The sequence below is a fragment of the Equus quagga genome, chromosome 5 (genome assembly GCF_021613505.1).
Source record: "Equus quagga isolate Etosha38 chromosome 5, UCLA_HA_Equagga_1.0, whole genome shotgun sequence".
Classification (NCBI taxonomy): domain Eukaryota; kingdom Metazoa; phylum Chordata; class Mammalia; order Perissodactyla; family Equidae; genus Equus; species Equus quagga.
The window spans coordinates 47,795,781-47,816,599 of NC_060271.1; the positions used below are offsets into that span (position 1 = coordinate 47,795,781).

At 54.5% G+C, this 20,819-nt stretch overlaps 1 protein-coding gene across 2 annotated transcripts in view; it reads right to left on the reverse strand.

The window, feature by feature from the left end:
* PRKCZ (protein kinase C zeta) overlaps positions 1 to 20,819 on the reverse strand; it is a 117,883-nt gene that overhangs the window by 5,240 nt on the left and 91,824 nt on the right. For both annotated transcript variants that reach the window (XM_046661507.1, XM_046661506.1), the window contains 8 exons: positions 19,867 to 20,055; positions 16,502 to 16,599; positions 7,198 to 7,284; positions 5,190 to 5,325; positions 4,836 to 4,923; positions 3,325 to 3,444; positions 2,589 to 2,668; positions 2,074 to 2,163 (listed from right to left, as the gene is read on the reverse strand). In XM_046661507.1, the coding sequence (XP_046517463.1) occupies positions 2,074 to 2,163; positions 2,589 to 2,668; positions 3,325 to 3,444; positions 4,836 to 4,923; positions 5,190 to 5,325; positions 7,198 to 7,284; positions 16,502 to 16,599; positions 19,867 to 20,055 (888 nt within the window). The remainder of the gene's footprint in view (positions 1 to 2,073; positions 2,164 to 2,588; positions 2,669 to 3,324; positions 3,445 to 4,835; positions 4,924 to 5,189; positions 5,326 to 7,197; positions 7,285 to 16,501; positions 16,600 to 19,866; positions 20,056 to 20,819) is intronic.

The window sequence follows — 20,819 nt, forward strand, 5'->3', positions numbered from 1 at the left end:
CTGAGGGATGCGGAGGAGCAGAGAGGTGGGGGAGCCCTCGGGGGGAGGAGCGGCCACCCGCCTTCTGAAGCTGGAGGCAGCCCTGGGCCCGCCCTGGCCCCCGCACCGCCGCCTGGGTGCCTCGCTGCTCTGCACGGCAGACCCCCCAGCGTGTGCGCAGCGTGCACTCCAAGAGCAGGGAGGGCGGTGGGCGAGCATCGTTTTGTTGCTTTGTTGTGATTTGAGGCAGCGGTAAGCCCACCACCCGTCCTGCTGAAGACAACTAGAGAAATCCGGACAGAACATGGGAACTTCTTCCTAAAGCCCCAGAGCTCACGGGGTGCTGAGCGAACCCCAGGAGCAGGGCCAGAAGGAGCTGGTAGTTGGCAGCGAGTCCTGTGCGGGCCTCGCAGACCAGGGACAAAAGTCAGACCCTAGACTTGCCAGGGACGGGACCTCCCCCAAGCGGGGCCAGGACCCCCAGGGCAGCAGCCAGGAATATGGGGAAGAGGAAGCCAGCCGGCCCCCTGCAGCCTGGCCTTGGCTCTTCTGGGGCAATTCTGGAGTGCCACGACCCAGGTTTGTGGAGGAGAACGTGGGCCTCAAATGATTTATACGCTACATCCAGCAGCCGATGAGAGGGCACCAGGCCTGTGAGGAGCTGGGATGTGCCAAGAACAGACCTACATAGACCATCTAGAGACCGATGTGAGACCCCCAGACGGGGGCTGCCCAGAGTCGCCCATCAAGTCAATCTTATTCTCTGCACTTGCCAAGAGAAAGTGGAACATTCCAGCAAAGAGCCAGGCGCTACATAAAATGCCATTGTAAGCTGGCAAAATGACCACCTCGAAACCCGAAAACTGAGAAATGTATCACTAGATCCTAAACCTCTGATGGCTCAATGCAAAAGCTCGGGGCAAGGCCAGCTGGTGTCACACGGCCCACTGTTTATTCCGAGACGTTCCAGACCCAGGAGAAGGTCAGATACCAGGAAAACCACCGTCTGGGAGCTGCCTCGGGGCGAGGTGTGCTGGCCAGCGTACGGTGAGCGAGTTACCCGCCGGGGCCTTTGGATCGCCAGCTGTGGCTCAGCCGGAGGGCAGAGGCCCAGCTTGTCTGGACAACACGAAGTGGGCACGGCAGGAAGAACTGGGGCCAAGGAGAGGGGGTTCCAGGAGGCGGCCAGCGCAATTGTGCCGCCCTGTGGGGACCTGTCAGGGCAGAGGGCCCTGGCCCCATTTCGTCTGACTGCTGCTCCCCCTCCTCCATCTCCCCGTCCCCCTCATGGAAAACAACACCCCCTCCAGTGCCCCTCAGGCACTGCACTGATGGCTCCCCTCGCCCCACCAGGGTCCTGGGCACCGGGGACGCCTGGCTGCCCCTGCCCCTCCCCCTGGGGCCCCACAGATGCACAGACGGAAGCCCCCGGATGCACAGTGACAGTGACTGGAGGGAGTGGCCTGCCTGCAACGCTCAGGGGTGGGGCGCCCCGGGGCCTGGAGCCTGGCTTTCCTCTGCTCTAGGGCAAGCTAAAGTTCAACCTTTACTCAATAGCTATCTAATCTTTTTTTCCTCAAAAAAGCATATTTTAAAGGTTATGCTTCAGTAATTCTGTAACAATTTATGTATTTTGAAACAAATTAGTTTCGCTTTCCTTTTACACCAGGAAACCCAGCGCTAGAGTTGAAAGTGCTTGAACACTGCACTGTTGGCTGCGCCCCGAGACGGGATGGAGAACTGCGGCTTCTGGAAAACCAACCATGAAACCAAAGAAAATGCCCTCTCTGGGCCAGCCCCCACCTGTGGATTCCGCAGTCAGCCGGGCGGCTGGCCACAGATGGAGGACGTCCCTCCCCCACGGGACCCCTGCAGCCCGCTGGGCCGGGGAACGCCCAGCAAGCCTTCTCCCAGGAGCGCCAAGAAGCACCACCCGCGGGGGCTTGTCACGGCCCCTGCTCTCCTTGTTCTCAATCAAACGTCAGTTTCCAGCTCAGCCCCGGGGCCCTGAGGGCAGTGCCCGCCACACCTCCTGCCGCGGACCGCAAGGCCCGTCTACCACGGGGAGGGGTTGCCAGGTTGTGAGATGTTTACCAGGTCCCAGTCTATGCTGCGGAAGAATGCGTGCGACTTGATGTCAGAAAATCCAGTCTGTGGCCGGCAGCCGAGCCTCTCTTTGGGGTCCTAGGGGTCAGAGTTCAAATAAGGACAGGTCAGCTCAGAGCAGAGCAGCCCCGATTCGCAGCCCTGCTCAACTGGAAATCAGCCTGCCCACCCTCATGACTCACGGTGCTTGAACAACCGCCTCTGGAGGGTCCTAGCCACCAGGGGAAGATGAGACATTCCCTTGGTTAAAAATCTCGCCCATGTTAGCGCCTCACTAAATTCCTCTTTGGTGTAACTTCTCGTCGTTCTGTCTTAAGTGTTAGTAACAACTGGTGATTCATAGGACAGAGCTCAAATAACTGAGCAGAGCCACTCCCACACCAAGACGTCCTGGAGCAGACACTCAATGACCGTTGCAGTGGTCGAGCCTCGGCCCCGTGACAGAGGAGCTTGGGCCCAGGCAGCCACAGACAGCATGTCTGTCATGGCGGCCATGAGCGTACCTTGTTTAAAAATCCTTTCAAGACGTGGGAGGCTTTGACGGAGAGGAATCGGGGGATCCGGATGGGCTTCTCCAGGATCACTGCAACAATGGGGTCCCCGTGAGAAGCCGTGCTCCCTGCCACAGCCCAGGGCCGTCCGCCCGGCTCCCGGAAGCCTTTCCCAGCAGGGGCATGGGGGGTGTTCTCGGTGTCCTGGAGACCCCTTCCCACCCCAGCAGGGTGCCTGGCCTGCAGAGCGCCTCTGACCCCGCTCTGTGCTCTGGGCACACATGGTCATGTGCATTCAGGATCACACATGAACCAACAGCGGCCCCGCTGGCCCTGTGTCCCCAGGTACACAGGCACCTCTGCACACGGCTGCCAGAGGGCAGCATGGGGACAACCCCGATCCTGGCCCAGCACCCCAGGGGCAGTTAATTCTGGCCCAGGGCAAGTGCTCCTTGCTTCTAGATGGCAAGCATCCCTAATGACAGCTGGAACGGGAGCAGCACTCTGTGAGCACGGTCCCCACCCACCCAGGCTGACAGGGCGCACACCGGCCGCGGCAGGAGGGAGTCTGGGCTAAATCAGGACGGATTCTTTCTCCCAGTGATGTCAAAGAGCGGTTTCCCCATCCCACGGCCATCGCCCCTTCCACGACCCGGTGTCTGCCTCCCGAGGGCAGGTCTGTGAGACCTAGTCTGTGGGGGACGGACGGACGGCAGAATCCTCGGTTGGTGCCATGCATCCCACGCACCTTGGAAAAGGTAGTCCTCGGTGTTCATGTCGGGGTTGTCGGTGATGATGTCGAAGGGGGAGCGGCCGGCCATCATCTCAAACATGAGGACGCCCAGCGCCCACCAGTCCACGCTGAACCCTGGAGGGAGAGCACGGGCTGGTCACGACGGCTGGTCAGCACGTGCACCGGCCTCAGGACAAGCGTGTCTCTGGGTGGTCAGGACACGTCCAGTCATGGGAGGCGGCAGAAGCGCAGGCGAGACAGTCTGCATTTCTCTGAGCAGCGCTGAGGTTGGGTGTGCCCAGCTCCGCCCAGCGGCCTGGCCTCCCCTCTGTCCAGTCCTGCGGCTGCCTGTCTTTCTCATAACTAGTTGCAAAGCTGTTTTCACATCACGGCCATTAACCTTCCACCTGGCACTGCACACGTTTTCAAGATTGTCACCTGGAATTTAATTCTGCTCATGGCACCTTCGACCACACGGACACGTAAAATTGAGCAAATCTGTTGGGCCACCGTCCTTTCTCATTTCTCCTTTTATTTACCTAAGCTTGAAAAACCCCTTTCTCTAAGATTGCAAAAACACTTTCCTAAATTTTTTTTCTACGTTCGTTGTTTTGGTTTAACGTTCAAATCTAGTTATTCTGTCTGGAATGAACTCCAGAGCACAGTGGAACAGGGGACCTCACTTCGGTTTTGCCGCGGAGGCCGCTGCCCCTGAGGTCTCCACCACACACAGATCCCAGTCATGGGCTGGGTTCTAGACCCTTTCCTGGTCCTCTGACCTGCTGTCTGTCCTCCTCCTCTGGCTACTAAGCGCCTTCACCAACAGCAGCCTCCCTGGTGTCCAGTTGTCCGAGGGGCAGGCTGCCTGTCCCCCACTTTAACGGCAAATGAAATGTTTAGGAACATTTGATGGCGTGTTGGTATGCTTCACTGCATACGCTAGGACACAAAAATGCCTGGGGGTGCACACGCATGCAAACACATGCACACACGCTATTATCCCGTTTTCATTTCACACACAGAGAGAGAAGAGGGCAGGAGACACTCCAGTGTCTGCAGGGGCTGCAGAAGGTTCTGGTCGGCACGGTTTATGGCCTCGTTTCTCCACGGCCGCTGGGTGGCACCCAGACCCCCGGGTTGGTCTTTGCTGCACATATTTTCCTCTTTCCCAAGCCCTTAGGGTCATCGTTAAGAGGAGTCCCATCCACCATCCCCAACCAGGGGACACTCGAGGGGACACATGGGACAGCAGATGGGCTGGGGGCTGAGGCCGCATGGTGACAGGGGCCTGGGGACAAAGTAAGGGGGTGTGTTTTAGGTGTAATTTGGTCAATAGCCGCCCCCCTTCTGGTGGCTGGGCCAGGGTTGGTCTGGGGTCGGCCCCAGGCAGCCCCACTTCCCTCGCTCTCTGCTCTGTGACTGTGACCCCACGGACAGAGAGCATGTGGGGGCTGGGGTTGCCTTTGTGCATGCTGCCTCCTGTGCGCGGGCAGGTGCCCTGCCTGCCCGGCAACTGGTGTCCTCACCGTACTCCTCTCCCCGCAGGATTTCTGGTGCGATGTAGTTTGGGGTTCCGCAGAAAGTGCTTGTCGTGTCACCAGGGCCCAGGCCCTCCTGTGGGGACAAAGTCAGTTACCAGGAGGGAAGAAAACCTCCAGATAGGACCCCATCGGTACAACGAGCTGCCTCAGAGAAAACCAACTTCGGACAGATAAAGTGGGAGGCACTGGGCCTGGTCGCCCCGGAGTTGTGGTGGCCAGTCAGTCAGCATCTCTGCCTGACACCAAGTGGGGTCTCGACCTTCAGAAGGTCGAGGTGCTAGGCTGACCGTGACCCAGGAAGGCAGGCAGGAGCATTGCTTGGGGACCGGGGCTGCTCGCCTTGCACATGCCGTAGTCCGTCAACTTGATGTGGCCGTCGGCATCCAGGAGGACATTGTCCAGTTTCAGGTCCCGGTAGATAATCCCTCTCTCATGTAAGAAGTTGAGAGCGATACAAATCTCAGCAGCATAGAATCTGGGGGGAGACGGACATCCTGTCATCAACAGACAGAACCCAACAAGGAGCCTGGATGAGGGGCCCATGCAAATAGCATAAAGTGGAGGGGACCACCACTGCCCCAACTGCTCCCCAACCAGGTGACCCTGTGTCCTCTCGCTCACGAGTCCACAGGGCCAACAAGACGGTGAAAGATGCTGACATCCTGGTTGTTAGGGGAACCGCAAATCAAAACCACAATGAGATACTATCTCACAGCCAGTAGGATGGCCGCTATCCAAAAACCAAACAGAAAATAACAAGTGTTGGCAAAGATGTGGAGAAACTGGAACCCCGTGCACTGTTGTAAATGTAAATGACAATGTCAAACGCTGCGGCCGCTGTGGAAGACAATGTGGAGGTCCCTCAAAAGATTACAGATAGTATCACCACGTGATCCAGCAATTTCACTTCTGGGTACACACCCAAAAGAATTGGAATCAGGGAGTCGAATAGATATTTGTACACCCATGTTCACAGCAGCATTATGCATAAAGGCTAAAAGGTGGAAATAACCCAAATATCCACCGTCAGATGAATGGATAAACAAAGTGTGGTCTATAAGTACAATGGAATATTACTCAGACTTATAAAGCAAGGAAATTCTGACGCCTGCGACAACAAGGATGGGCCTTGAGGACATTATGCTCAGTGAAATAAGCCAGTCACAAAAGGACAAACACTGTGTGATCCCAATCATAGGAGGTCCCTAAAGGAGTGAAAGCCATAGAGACAGAAAGTGGAATGCTGGGTGCCGGGGCTGGGGGCGGGGAGGAGAGTTTAATGGGGACAGAGTTTCAGTTGGGGAAGACGAGAAAGTTCTGGAGACGACGGTGGTGATGGTTGCACAACAGTGTGAATGTGTTTAATGCCACTGAGCCGTGCACTTAAAGGTGGTTCAGCTGGTGAATTTTAGGTTATGTATATTTTTGACCACAGTTTAAAAGAAAAAGTGATTGTGTGGGGGAGTGCACTATTCTTTTTGTTTGTTCTGTTTTTTGCTGAGGAAGATTTGCCCTGAGCTAACATCCACTGCCAATCTTCCTCTTTTTGTATGTGGGCCACCACAGCACAGCCACTGACAGGTGAGTGGTGTAGGTCCACGCCCAGCAACCGAGCCCAGGCTGCTGGAGCGGAGCGTGCTGAACTTAACCACTAGGCCATGGGGCTGGCCTGGGAGTGCACTATTCTTGATTTATTATCTGCCTTTCCCCAAAAAGGATCTAAGGTGACTCACAAAACTGCATGGAATTTTTTTAAGTGAGGAAATGAGGAAAAGGGAAAATGATGGGAAACAGGAAGAACGGATGGAAACAGACACCCATGCGCCCGGGCTGCAGGGGGCACTGGGTGACAGCCAGAGGAAAGGAAGGGGTGGGTGGTCCTAAGCATCATTTAAAGAGAAACGGTGATTATTTTTCTCCTTGTGCCAAGCAGACCCCTGCTGTGTATCCAAGTGAAACAGAACTGGAGGTGCCGGCCGCGACATCCCCTGAGGCACATTTATCGTTGGAACTTGTCCCCCACTTTGGAAACGGGTAAAAGGGCAGACCAGGACAGTGTACATACACACCCCTCCCACAAAACACCTGCTTCCCCCAGATAAGTCCTGACTCTGCTCCTGGAGGGTCTGGATCCCCGGGCTGGGTCTGAGCCTCAGAGACGCAGGAGACCCTCCCAGATTCTACGACTCCTGAGCGGCTGTGGAATGTCACACCGCAGGGGAAAGCAGTGACCTCTGCCATCTCCCCGAGATTTCATCTCTTTCCCTCCAGCTCACGGCTGACCTCCCTCGGAAGGTCCCCATGCCCACCCCTCCTCCCGGGCCCACGCCCGCCCGCCCATGCCCACCTGGCGTGCTCCTCCGGAAGCTTCCTCTGTCTCTGCATGTGGAACATGAGGTCCCCGCCGTTGACGTACTCTATGACCAGGAACAACCTGAGCGAGAGAGAGAGGGTGATGGAGGCGGCAGTGACACGGCGGCCAGTGCGATCTCGTGCCAGACACTCAACACAAAGAAGCCCTTGGGGCTGAGAGCCTTCCAGGAGCCTCCGTCTCCTGGGAAAACTGCACCGTTCCCGCTGCCAGCCTGTCTCTTTTCACTAGCATGTCAACCTGCCTCCCGAGAGGCCAGAGAAAGGAGGCTGCCTGGGGTTGCCTGACCCGCTCCAGGGGTCAGCAGGGAAAGCAGCCCAGACTGAAAAGGGAGGCCGAGGCCACGGCAGAGCTCTGTGCCCAGGTCATCCAGGTGTCATCACAGGGGACGCCTGGAGACCCCGCCTGTCAGCAGACGCGGCTCAGTTCTGACCCCAGTGTAGTCAATCTCGGAAGAGAAAAAACAAAAAACTTTCACTCATTCATTCATTTCATCCAACACAGTTATTTGCTCTCCTAACAGTGCCAGGCCTGCCTCAGGGTAAAAAAGGTAAAAAGGAGGCAGGGGCAGTGACCAGAGGCCCACTGGGGGTGGGGAGGGTGCTGTGTGTCTAGGTGGCCAGGGAGCAGAGGCCAGGATGGCACGTGGGAGCAGGGGGAGAGCAAAGAGCTGCAGGACCACCCCGAGGCCAAGGGGACCAGCTTGGCCCATCAGAGAAAAGGCCAGAAGAGCAGGTGGCAGGTGCACGGGCCAGGTGGTGGGGACGACAACATCCGGTCAATGATCGCTTCAGCCACTGAGTCTGAACAGACCCCAGGGAGGGGAGAGTGGGTGGCCTTGAGGATTGAAGGGGGTGCCCTGTTGCCAGGTGAGCACAGGTGGCTTGGGCTGGGGTCGGGCAGCAGGAAGGGGCCGAGGCAGAGCTGATGAGAGTGTGGTGGGCTGGGTGCCAGGGAAGAAAGCAGTGGGTGGGGCTCCAGGTGGGTTCCAGCGTGGGGATGAGGCGGAGCCGCAGGTGGGGGGTGGGGGATCGGGAGCGCTGATCTGGCCACAGTGAGTCTGAGATGCCAGCTGCCCCTTCATGAAGAGCAGTCGAGGGGGCTGCTGGGGCCTTGGCCAGGGCCGGCCCGGTCCTGTGATTTAAAGCACCGGATCGTGTGAAGTCATCTGGACGCACACAGGGCCTTTCGGGTCTCCAAACAACTTACCACGTGGTTTCTTTCCTGATAAGATCTTTCTTGCATTTAATAAGAGTCCATTTTCAAAATTAAATTCACATACAAAATTGCAGAAATTTGAGGGCAGCTTGTGGATTTTTAGGTCAACGGCTCCTCTGGGGCGTTTTCGGCTCAGCAGCGGCTTGTGCCAGAGGGAGTCGGGAGTAAAGGGGGAGGGGGAGCAAATCTGATGGTTTTCTGGCTTTCCCGGGCTCTCCCGGCACGCTGAGTCTGCACCGCGATGCAGGAACCATGTGCCCGTCCTCCTGCCTCCCTGGAGCACCCAGCATTAGCCCGGCGAGGACAGAGCTTAACGTGCACAGAGCAAGTGAAGGAGCCGCAAATCTTCTCAAGTTCTGATCACATATTTAGGCTAGAAACAACTCCTAAGTGTGTAAATATGCAGAAGTGGAAACAAAAGCAAACAGAACCCCAGGTGAGCAGTCACAGATCACCACTCCCCGTCCGACAGCAGGGGCGTGGTCCTGAAGAAACACCCAGCGCTATCGGGGCTGGGGCTGTTCATTCTTTTGTGTTTATTCTGTTCCCCTGCCCCCAAAGGATATGCTTGGACAGGCTCCAGTAACGCTGACCTCGCCATGGGATTCACCTGTTTTTGCAAAGTTTCCCTGGCCCACAGAACCTGAGAGCAAGGCCTGGGAGCAGACTTTCTCCTTAGCACAAGGGACTTAATCACACCACTCCCCCAAATCGTGCTCCACCCCTCAGGGAATAAAACCCCAGCACCCACACATCAGTCCAGAGGGAAAACCGATAGCATGAGACACAGTGTCCTGAGACCAGGAGGCGATACTATAAACCAGGGGCTGGCCACATCTGGCCCACCACTTGTGTTTGTAAATAAAGTTTTATCGGAACACAGCCATGTGTCTGTCTTTCTGTATTGTCTATTACTGCTTTCCACCATGATGAGTAGTTGCAACAGAGACCATGTGACCCTCCAAGGCAAAAATATTTACTACCTGGCCCTTTGAGAAAAAGTTTGCCATCCCCAGCATAAACAGTAACAATGTGAACAATAGCTTTTACAGCTCTTGCTAAATGTCAGGCGCTACTCTAAGCACATCTGTGTGTTAACATTTAAACTGATAACCATGAGGTAAGTTCTAGCATTTTCTCTGTTTTTACAAATGGGGAAATTGAGGCACAAGGAGGTTAAACGACTTTTCCAGGATCACACAGTTATTGTCTAGTAAGATCTGACATCAGACAACTTGGGTGAATCCAGAACCCACTCTTGGAAACCCCACTTTCAGTTCCTGGCCTCACATCACTGCAGGTGGCCAGCCCCCAATGGAGCTGTCCCAGGAGAAAAGGAGTCGGCCCAGAAGACGCTCAGCAAACAGAGGAAAGGAAAAAAGGAACAAGATAAGCACCCAGACACAAGATGATGGGTGACAAGAAAGGGAGGCTGAGTCCTAAGGGCACAATTTGAGGATAGAAGCACCACTGTTACCGAGTGAAAACAGAAATCAGAAACAGCAACAGGATAGACATGGTCAAAAATCAAATTCCTGACCAAGAAGAACACTTAAGGCAACCAGTGAGCACAGATGGACCAAAGATCAAAGTTCTGAGAAAGATGCTAATAGAGAAGGAAGGTGACAAAGCTGGGCCACTAGAAGGGGTTTTCTATTGCCCAAAAAACTCTCCCACCAGAGGGGGAATGAACAGACTGGGCTCCAATTTCCCCATAGAGGATAAACGCCAGAACACACCCACAAAGGACCTGAGAGCGTTTGTGGGCAGGTGCGACCTGGCTGAGCTGGGGTTCAAGTGTGAAGGCAAGGCAGGTGTTCTCAAACATGAAAGGATGTGTGGAATGAAACCCCACCCCCTTCCTGGACTTGGAGACCCTGCCTGACAATGACACTGAGCAAAGAAGGGGAGACCAGAACAGTGAAGCAGCTACAGGATTAGGGTGAGCGTGTTGCCACTGAGAAAATGTGAAAACAATAACAAACAAAAATTGGAAGCTACCCTCCAAACAGCCCAGGCCCCGGTAGTCTCACAGGGAATCCTGCTAGGAGACGATTCCAGTGCTATTTAGAATGGTGCAGAGCATAAAAAATAAGGACAATTAAAAAATCCAATAGAGATTGTGCAAGGGGAACTATAGGTCAATCAAATATCAATGTGAATATCAATGAAAAAATCCTAAATAAAATATTAGTAAATTGAATTCAAAAGCACATTAACAGAACAATACACTAAGACCAGGGACAGTTTTCCCCAGGAATTCAAGGATGGTTTGACACTAGGAAATACATTATGGTGATACCATTCATCAGTTAAGAGGCCCCAAGGAGTAAAACTCATAACAATAACCCTCATAAATCGTGAGAAGATCTTTGAAAAAGCTCAATGTTCTTTCCTGATAGTAAAGTAGAAACAGATGTAAACTTCTTTAAGATAAATGATAACTGTCTGACAGTTACTGGTCCCCCTTCTCTCAGCCTGTCTATAACCTCCTCGCACTGCTGGGTCTGGGAGCCCGTGAGCTGCGTCTCCCAGGCCGCTTCACCAGCGGAAGGCCCTGGAGGAGAACAGATGACGGGCCCAGGAACCAGGAGGGCGGTTCCTGTTCCCAACAGCTCAGGCAGGGGCAGCCCCTCCTGGGCCTCCGGCCCTGGCAGAAGGGGCACCTCTTCTGTGGAGCCAGAACCAAGTGCGGTGGCCGCAGGAGGGGGCCCTGATCTCTGCCCTCTCCCTCCCCTCTTCCTCTCCCCACGGCCTCCAGCCTGTCGTGGTCGCAAATGCTGATGCCGTCTGTCTGAGACGCGTAGAGTGATTTGGTTCTGCTTTCCCAAGGCCCAGCTGGCCCGCAGCGGCCGGCATTGCCCCCACAGCGCAAACACCAGAAGCATTCCCATGGGGTCAGGAGGAAGTCTGCCCACCACCACCTGTCACCCCGAAGGAGGGAGGTACCGGCCAATGTCTGCAGACAGAGAAAGAAGTGAACAGAGGCGTCGGAATTGGAAAGGAGGGGTAGCGTTACTCCTCTTCGTGGATGTTATCACAGCACCTCCGAATGCGCAAGAAACCACCTGAAAATCACTAAAGAAAGAATCCATGAGGTACAAAGTTAACACGGAGAAACCACGTCGCTTGCCGCTGGACGCTACAGCAGAAGAAAAGAGCTCTTTAAATAGAAACAGAAGAGATACACACTCAGGACAAAAATTAAGCAAGGAAGTGAAAAATCTGCATGAAGAAAACTTTAAAATCTCTGGAAAGAGGCTGTGAACAGATGAAAAGGAAAACCGCGCGCCTGAGCAGGAGAGCCAACAGCACAAGGATGTCCGTTTCCCTCAGGTAATTCCTGAACTTAACAAATCCCCACAAGAATGCCAGTTTCTTTTTCTTTCTGGAGCAAGACGGGTTGATTCTAGTCCATATGGAAAAGTTAACAGCGAAGAGGAGGAGGAAGCAAAACGAGGGGTGACAGGCTGGGGCGCGGCGGCTGAGCAGACGCGGTGCTTCCTTCTCTGCACTTCCCTGCGTTGTGCGCGGTCCTTTAAAAGAAGCTGTTCTTTTATGTGGTTTCTAACATCATTTAATAGTTGCCAAAAACACAATTTCAGGTCTGGTCCCAACAGTTCCTTTGAGAAAAGGAGCCCTGGGGTTCGTCGGGGTGCCCCCGCCCAGCCCGAGCGAGGCCTGTCCTGGGGAGGGACACAGCGGGACAGGGCCTCCTGGGCTGGAGGGAGCGGCGGCACCACGGCCTCAGCTCCACGCAGTCACCCATGTGTCGCGCACCGAGGTCACCACGTCCTCAAGGGATGGTCCGAGGACGGTGGCCTGTGCAGAGCATGGCCGGCACCCACATACTTCTGTTCCTGAGCACACGGCAACAACACGCCCCACCCCAGACTTGTCCTGGTCTAAAGGCAGCCAGTCGCCTCCAGATCAGGGAGAAACAACGAGTCGCCTTCACTCAGGTGTGCGTGTGGTCCCCAGCGGCAGGACTCAGCACCCAGGCTCTGGGTGGAGGCTGCACGCCGAGGGGCCCTCACCGTTCAGGACTCGGGATGGTTCACCAACGGCTGTGCACAGTGTTTCCACACAACACAGTCTGCTCACACCTGACGTAAAAATAAAACAAAACCCCTGACCCCTCCAAAATGCCCTGGGTGAGTCTCAATCAGTTCTGATGGAAGAATCCTGTCCCCCGTGTTGCCCTTGCTGCCGGCAGTCCACTGGCCTGCGTGGGCCTGCTCCGGGAGCCCGAGGGGTCGAGGTTGCATTTTCACCATTTTAGGCGATCCAGAGGAAAAGTGGGCAAAAGCAGGGGTTCTGAGCCGTCACCATTCATCAGGAGAACAAAGGCTGAAATGACTGTACCCCACGCCCTGCTCTGCCACGTGTCACTCAACGTCTGCTCTTTCTATTCTGGGTTTAAATTATGACGATAACAAATTCATTGCATTCTGAAAGCGCAGTGACTCATGTTCCCACAGAGGAAGGAACTGCCCTTTCACGGTCTCAGGATGACTCCTGCCGAGTTCACGCCCTTTCGCCCCATCCTTGCACCACAGTCACGCGTGGGTCGCGTTGGGGCCCCCTCTATTGCCAGAAGCCCCTTGAGAACCTGCTTTTCCTCCGACCCGCCACGAGGCTGTTTGCTGATGACTCGACCCAGCCCCGATCTGCCCACCTGGACTGTCAGCCGTCACCACCAGCACGTGGCCCGACCTCTCTTGCTGGCTCTGGCTCCCCTGGCCTCCATATCCACAGCTGCTCGCTGACCCCAGACCTTTACTTCCACCCCCAGGTTGTTCAGTCAGTCCTGCCACGCCCTCCCTGGCATCAGGAGACACGCACCAGCCTCATCTGCTCTGAGGCCCCGTCGCATCTCACAACTCCAGTCCTCGCGGGCGTCCTGGCGGCTCTGCTCGGCACACACCGGCCGGGTTGGGGAGGACTTCGGGGGCAGTGCCCACATGCAAGCCTGGCTGGGAGCTGCGGGTTCTTCTCCCCTCAGGGGCTCAGACAATGCTACAGGTTATCTGTTCAAAAGCACAGCGCCAACAGGAAGGAAGGCCTGCAGCTCAGGTTTATGCCCTTTACCAGGAGCGGCCTCGCTGTAAACACTGATATCTTCACTTACTAATCCCCACAGCAACCTATGGGGTGGGTATTCCTGCTGTTCCCTGTTCCCAGAAGAGGAAACCGGGGCACAGAGAGGTTACCCTGTGCAAGGTCGCACAGCCAGTAAGAGGAGGGGCCAGAATTTGAACCCAAGCCCCCGTCTCTGAGCCCCTGCAGCGCCACTGTCAGGGAAAACTGTGAAAGGCTTTGAAACAGACCAAAATGAGGACTGGTGTCTGTGGGAAACCGCGTGCTGTGGGGCACGTGCCCTCTCAGTCCTCTGTTTCTATGGGGACTTTCATTGTCTTGGAGCAACTTTCCAACTCTGTAAATTACACACAACTGAGAGTGTGCGAACTGTGCCTGCATACAGATGTGCAAATGAGGTCTGTCTGGTGGAGGACGCCCAACTCCCCCCGCCAACCTGAAACTGTCTGCACCCACAGGTAGCCCTCCCTTAGGTCCCTGATCACCCAAATGTGTGCAGGAATTTGCACTCTCCTTTGAACCGGTTGTAACACCTTCCCGGACCCTCGTTGATCAGTGAGTCTCATAAACTCTGACACACGTTCATTTCATATTTGTAACAAAGACAGGACTGTACCTTAAAATCCTTTAACACCACGACTGCCTACGAGGTGCCAGGTATTAACCAAACGCTCGATACCCAGCACAGCCCACTCTAAGGGGTTCACACTGAATTGGGGAGAGAGGCATGTACAAAATGTGGGGTTAAAGCAGGCACCTAAAAACAGCCTGGAAAAGACACCCTATCCTGAGCAAGCAAGTTTAGGTGCTTCCAGAGGTCATGGACCGATTCTGTAAAAATCAGAGGCAAAAGAGCTAGACGTGCACAGTAATTACTCCTGACACGCAGCCTCCAGAATGTCGCGTGTTGAACACCGTCTTCTGGACGTCAGTGTGAAAAATAGGACAGTAAGTGGTCACTGTGATCAAGTGTGAGCAAGTGATCAGGTGTGAGTCATGGAGCTCACACAGGATGAGTTTTTTTTTCAAAGTTCTAACAACGCACCTGGGAACGTGTGATGTGGAAAAGATTCCCAGGGACGTGCATGCAGAAAGTGCCGTGCTTCAGGCCATGGAGATGGAAATGAAGTTGAAACAGATGAGCCTTTTGCATCCACATCCCTCTCAGTTTACATGGTAAAATTACCCAAAACAAAACAAAACTCTTTTTTGCAGTCCGTTTAGGAAGTACAGGGACTGGGGCCGGCTGCCCTTCCCTGGGCGTGTTCCGTCATTCCACGAGGCTGTGATCAGTGCTACACAGAGGCACAGAGAAAGCGCACTGGGACACAACAAAAAGAACCTTAGACTGCTGGGCCTTTCCGGAGGGCTCTGAGCAGGAGGAGAGGAGGCAAGGAAGGGCAGGCCCCATGAGGCAGCCCGGCAAGGACGGAGCGAGCAGAGGGACACAGGTGGAGCGTGGTCACAGCGACCTCGTGCACCTGCCGAGGAGCCTGGGCTGTATCCCGGCAGCAGCTGGGAAACAGATCAGAGGAGACGTGAAGCAGGAGAAAGACACCAGATCTATGTTTTCAACCTGGCTTAGTTCCAACATGGGGGAACGGACAGCCTGGGGAGCACCAGAGGCCAGACGCCCTGGGGAGGCTGTGGCTGGGGTTCAGGTGGGACAGAAAGGGAGGAATCTGAGACGTATTTAGTAAGGCAGCTAAGCTCACCACTATCCCACCAATGCTGAGACCTGTTTAGGAGGCGGAATCAGTGAGATTCGGGGTGGGGACAACTGCAGATGTCCCAGCCTGGACGACGGAGAAGATGGGAATGCCATTAACCACATGGCACACAGCAAGCTAAGCAGCTTTGGGGAGAGGTCAGTTGATCCCAGGTGCTGTGGACACACAGGTGGCCAGCCAGCACAGGTGGGAACAGGGGACCAAAGTTCAGGAGAGGACTGAGGGCGGATGCAGACGTCTCTGAGCCACTGGTCTATTTACAGCTAAAGCACGAAGCAGGAAGGGTTAACGTAGCAGAACCGAGGCTGCTGTCCTTGGGAAGGCCTGCTCGCAAGTTGCCCCTTAGCCAGAGGCTGGGCCCTTGAATGGTAGGCCATCCTCTATGCTGATATAAAGCTTTCCCTAATGGATAAGAGTGGCTCACTGTGCTTAAACCATTCGTGGTTTCTGCTGAACACCCGCTTATTTTCTGGGAGTCTGGAATTTTGGTATGTGCCTAGTAGAGGGTGTCTATGTGACCAGCCCCCAGTAGAAACCCTGAGTGGTCACAACTCCTTGCTTGAGGAATTAAGTGTGTCCATCTGACTCCACAGGGAGAGGATTCTCGGAAACTTGCTCCTGCTTTCCTCCTGACTTCGCCCCCTGCACCTTCTCCTTTGCCAGTTCCGCTCTATATCCTTTCACAGCAATAAATCTCAGCCATGAGCGTGACTATGTGCTGACTCCTGTAAGTCCTCCTGGTACATCATCCAACCTGGGGCCGGTCCTGAGGACCCTGACACAGAACATATTCTAAACAGAGTATACATTGAAGATCCTAGACCAGTAGTCTTCAAACTTTTTTAAAGCAGTAGAAGTCCAATATATAGAAAGCTTATAAGTGAAGCTGTTAGTGTTAATTTATTCCACTCGTCAGTAAGATCCATAAGCACAGAAACACACCTCCCGTTCACAGTGGCACCCTGACACCTGGCCCCATGCCTGCACTCAGTGGGATGCTTTCAATAAAGATTTTGTAAATAGAATTAAATAATTTAGGTTCAGAAGTGTGAAATTTACTTAATATGACACCAGCCAACGAGAACAACAAAGCTAATGTGATGAACCAAAAAAACCACACCCCATACTTGCAATTGGGAGAACCCTACAGACAACAGAGAAGCCTCATGCCAGCTCCGCTTCCACGCAAATCAGAAATCAACAGAATCTCAGGAACACCCTCCTCTTCTTACCGACTCGTCGTCTGGAAGCAGGAGTGTAAGCCAACCAGGAAGGGGTTGCTGGATGCTTGCTCAAACACGTGCTTCTCTGTCTGCACCCAGTCGATGTCCTGAAACAGAAACCAGGAGTGGTAACGAGGCTGGTGAACGTCCCTCACAGGCATCCTGGAGAAGGAGAGGCAAGAGAGGAATGTCTCTCACCTCCGCTTGTGGAAAGACAATGCAGAGAACAGAAAAGAAAAATGCCATTAAGAAATATATCTCCACCACCACCATCTATTATCATCCTCCATTATCATCATCATTATCAGCACATCTCACCATCATCGCCATCAACCATTATCATCATCACCACCGTCTCCATCACCATCACCATCATCCATTACCATCATCACCACCGTCTCCGTCACCATCACCATCATCCATTATCATCATCACCACCATCTCCATCATCCATTATCACATGCCACCTTCACCATCATCACCACCATCTTCATCACCACCATCACCATCTTCATCACCACCATCCATTACCACCCCCAGCACCATTATCCAACATCTGTCATCATCATTTATCACCATCTGCCACCACCATCAAAGCCACCATTGCCAGCTGTGTGTGGCCTCTGGGCTACAGGCTATCCGTGCACTGCCTCATGTGTTCCCCATGGCAGCCTTGGGAGGTTGGCATTATTATCTCCACTTAAGACATGAGGAAACGGAGGATGGAGGGCTAAGCAGATTCCTCTCTGTCCCACACCCGTCTCCCAAGCACCAGCTCCTCCCACCAGCTGCCTCCGTCCAGTTCACGTGAGAGCTTGGGGAAAAGCTGCAAAGTCAAGTCAAGTTTAGGGTCATGACGATTCCCTATCTTTGGTTCCACTCCAACCCCAGAAAGCAGAGCTGGATGAGGTTCCCAAAACTTCCAAGGTTAAACCCCTCATCCTAGGGTCAGGAAGGTGGGAGGGAAAGGGCTATGTCCAAAGCAGGGCTGCCTTCCGCTGAAGGTTTGTGGAGACAAATGAGCGGACTCTCAGTGGGCTTCCCTTTAGTGGGCCAGAGACCGGCCAGTTCCTGCTCCTTGGGCTCGTCCTGAGCCCCCGCTCTTCTCTCCCCTCTCCCCCAGGAGACCCTTGAGTGGAATGGCCTCAACCCCATCTGTCCCTGCGAAGGATCCCCAGCCCCACCTCTCCCCAAGCTCCAGACCTGCTCATGCCATGGCTGCTCAGCATCTCCACTTGGGCCTTGCACACTGCAAAGCAGGCCTCCCCCAGCACTCTCGACCAGCCCCGCCATCTGCTCGCCAAAGGTACCCGGGCGTTCAGGCTGAAACCCCTGGGGGGTCGCTGAGAGTGCTCCCCCCACCCCCCGAGATCCAGGCACCAGGGCTTCCACTGGCTGCGGCTGCCTCCTTCCTACTGATAGATTCTGAGCCTGTTTTAACAAAGCGCTGCAGACGGGGGCTACAAACATCACACATTTATTCTCCCACTGTTCTGAGATCGGAAGTGTGAAATCAGGGTGTCGGCAGGGCCTCCATCCCTCCGAAGGCCCTGGGGGGGGGGGTCCTTCCCGCCTCTCCCAGCTTCTGCGCCCCAGGAGCTCCTCGGCTCACCTCCCTGCCTCCATCTTCTCCTCAACTCCTCTGTGTGTTGGCCTTTTCCTCTGTCTGTCTCAGATCTTTCTCTAAAAAGACACTTGTCACTGGATTCAGGGCCCACCCAGATAACCCAGGATCTCCCCAGGATTCTTAACTACATTCTGCAAAGACCCCGTTTCCAAGTGAGTTCGTGTTCACAGGGTCCGGGGATGAGGGTGTGGACATCCTTCTGCTGGCCGCCACCAGCCCCCTGCAGTGCCCGTGGCACTATGTCCACGGCCCAGGTGTGTGGCCACGGGACACCTGCATCTCTCACAGACATGCGCACAGACACCCACAGAGACCACCTAAAAGTCCCCATGCCTGCGTGTCTCGGCCCCCAGGGGACGATCTGAGGATGCAGAGAGAACAAACCTACGCAGCGGCTCTCCTCTGAAGGCCTTTTCCCTCGAGGTTCTGCAAACTTAACCTCATACGTTCCATTAACTTTGCAGCCAAGCCAGCTGGTAGGCTGGAAAGGGGGTTTGGAACCATCTTGAGGTGCCGTGGACCAGAAGCAGAGATGCTGGCAGGGCACCACACCTCTCAGAGCCTCAACTTCCTCAGCTGTAAGGTGCAGACGCTACTACCCACTTGCAAGCTCAGCATGCAGGGCTGAGGGGCCAGTGGGTAGTCTGTGCACTGCAGAAATGCACCTTGCTGGGAGGGCAAGTGAAAGCTCAAGTTCAGCCCCAGCTCCACCCTCCAAACCATGAGCCTGGGCCGGGGGTGGGGGAGTGGAGCCAGGGGAACCCTTCCGGTCTGGCGGCTCCAAGTCACCTTATGTGCTAGCAGCTGCTTAGTAACAACATTACTGTTCTCTATATATCAGTCTTTTCTCTGCTCCTAAGAGCTATGAACCTGCATTCAGGTGTGAAAGAAAAAGATCAAAAGTCCGTGAAGCCAAGGAGCCCACGAAAAGATGCTGCACATCATCAGTCATTGCGGGAATGCAAATCAAACCACAGTGAGATACCACCATACCCACTAGAACGGCGACAATCAAAAAGCAGAAAATACCAAGAGCTGGAAAGGATGCCAGACACCGGAACCTGCGCATCGCTGGCAGGAATGTAACCGGTGCAGCTGCCGTGGGAGACAGTCGTGGCTCCTCAAATAGTTAACACAGTGTTACCGATGACCCAGCAATTCCAGTCCTGGGAAAACACCCAGGAGAACCGGAAACAGAGATAAACACACACCCGCACAGGAGCGTTCACAGCAGCCGTGAGGTGTAAACAGCCCAACGGATGGATAAACCAAATGCGGAATATTCGTAAAATGGAACACGATCTGGCCATAAAAAGGAAGGCCGTTCTGACACACGCCACAATGCGGATGGGCCTCGGAAACACGCTGGGTGAGAGAAGCAGACACAAAAGGCCACGTAGTGTACAATTCCGTTTCTATGAAACGTCCAGAACAGGCAAATCCACAGACACAGAAAGCAGATCGGTGGTTTCAGGGGCTGGGGGAGGGGACGAGAGCGACTGCTCAGTTGGGATGGCGTTCTTTTTGGGGCCTGAACACGTCCTGGAGCTGGATGGCGTTGACGGTTGCACAACGTCGTGAATGTGTAAACGCCACTGAGCCATGTGTTTTAAAACGGTCAAAGTGGCAAATTTTATGTGCGTTTTACTTCAATTAAACGAAAAAAGTCCAAGAAGGCAGAATTAAGATTCAGCAAAGAAACCAGGGCCCAGCGCCGTGCGCTCCCTCCGCGGGAGGCGGCTCTCACCTCATCGTCATGCACCAGCTCCTTCTTCACCACTTTCATGGCGTAAATCTGATCATTCTTCTTCAGCCGCACCAGCAGGACCTTGGCGTAGCTCCCGCGCCCGATGACCCTGATGAGGTCGAAGTCCTGCAGCCCGAGCCCCTGAGAGATTTTGATTCCATCCATCCCATCGATGACCGGCTTGAGGTCCTGCGGGAGGGGAGCACCAAGGGAGAGAAAGTGAAGGCGGAGCCCGTGCGGGATTCAGAGAATCAGGCGTCGGCAGAGGCCCCGTGTGCCCCAGAGCTCAGAGCCCAGTTCTCTCATGAGGCTTGATTCTGTGTCCTGGACCCTCCACCGCACTTGAGGTAAAAACCAAGAATTAAAGACTGTACAGCTTCTGATGGAAGGAGCTAGAAATCCAAAAGCTGTTCATTTCCCCAGGCCGAGGCCCTGTCACCAGCCACAGGTGGCCCCTCTACGAGCGATCTGGGATGCACGGGGCTGGCCTCACCAGGACACGCTGAAGAGGTGATCACAGGCTCACACGCCCCAGGGCCACCTGGCACTCCCTGGTATATAATATATAATGAAGTATACCTAGCTAATTCCTGCAAAGACCCGTCAACGCGCCGAGCAGGCACTACGGGAAACACACAATGAAAGAGAAAGGCCATCCGATTGAGAACACGGCCTCCCTCCTGTGAAGTACTTCTGGCAAGGATATTTGTGGTGAAGAAGAGAGGGAACTAAGTGTTCCTGGCTCATTCCAGACACAGAATGATCAGACAGAAAATATAGAAGCCGGGTGTGTGTGTGTGTGCATATGTGTGCACACATGTGTGTGCGTGTGTGTGTGTGACATTTACTATGGGAAAGGTGTGGGCTTCGCAAGGTGGAGCTGTTCCCTGAGGTTTGACAGACAGAGGCTGAGAACACTAGCTGGGTAACCATTTCCTCCCTCAGGAGCATAA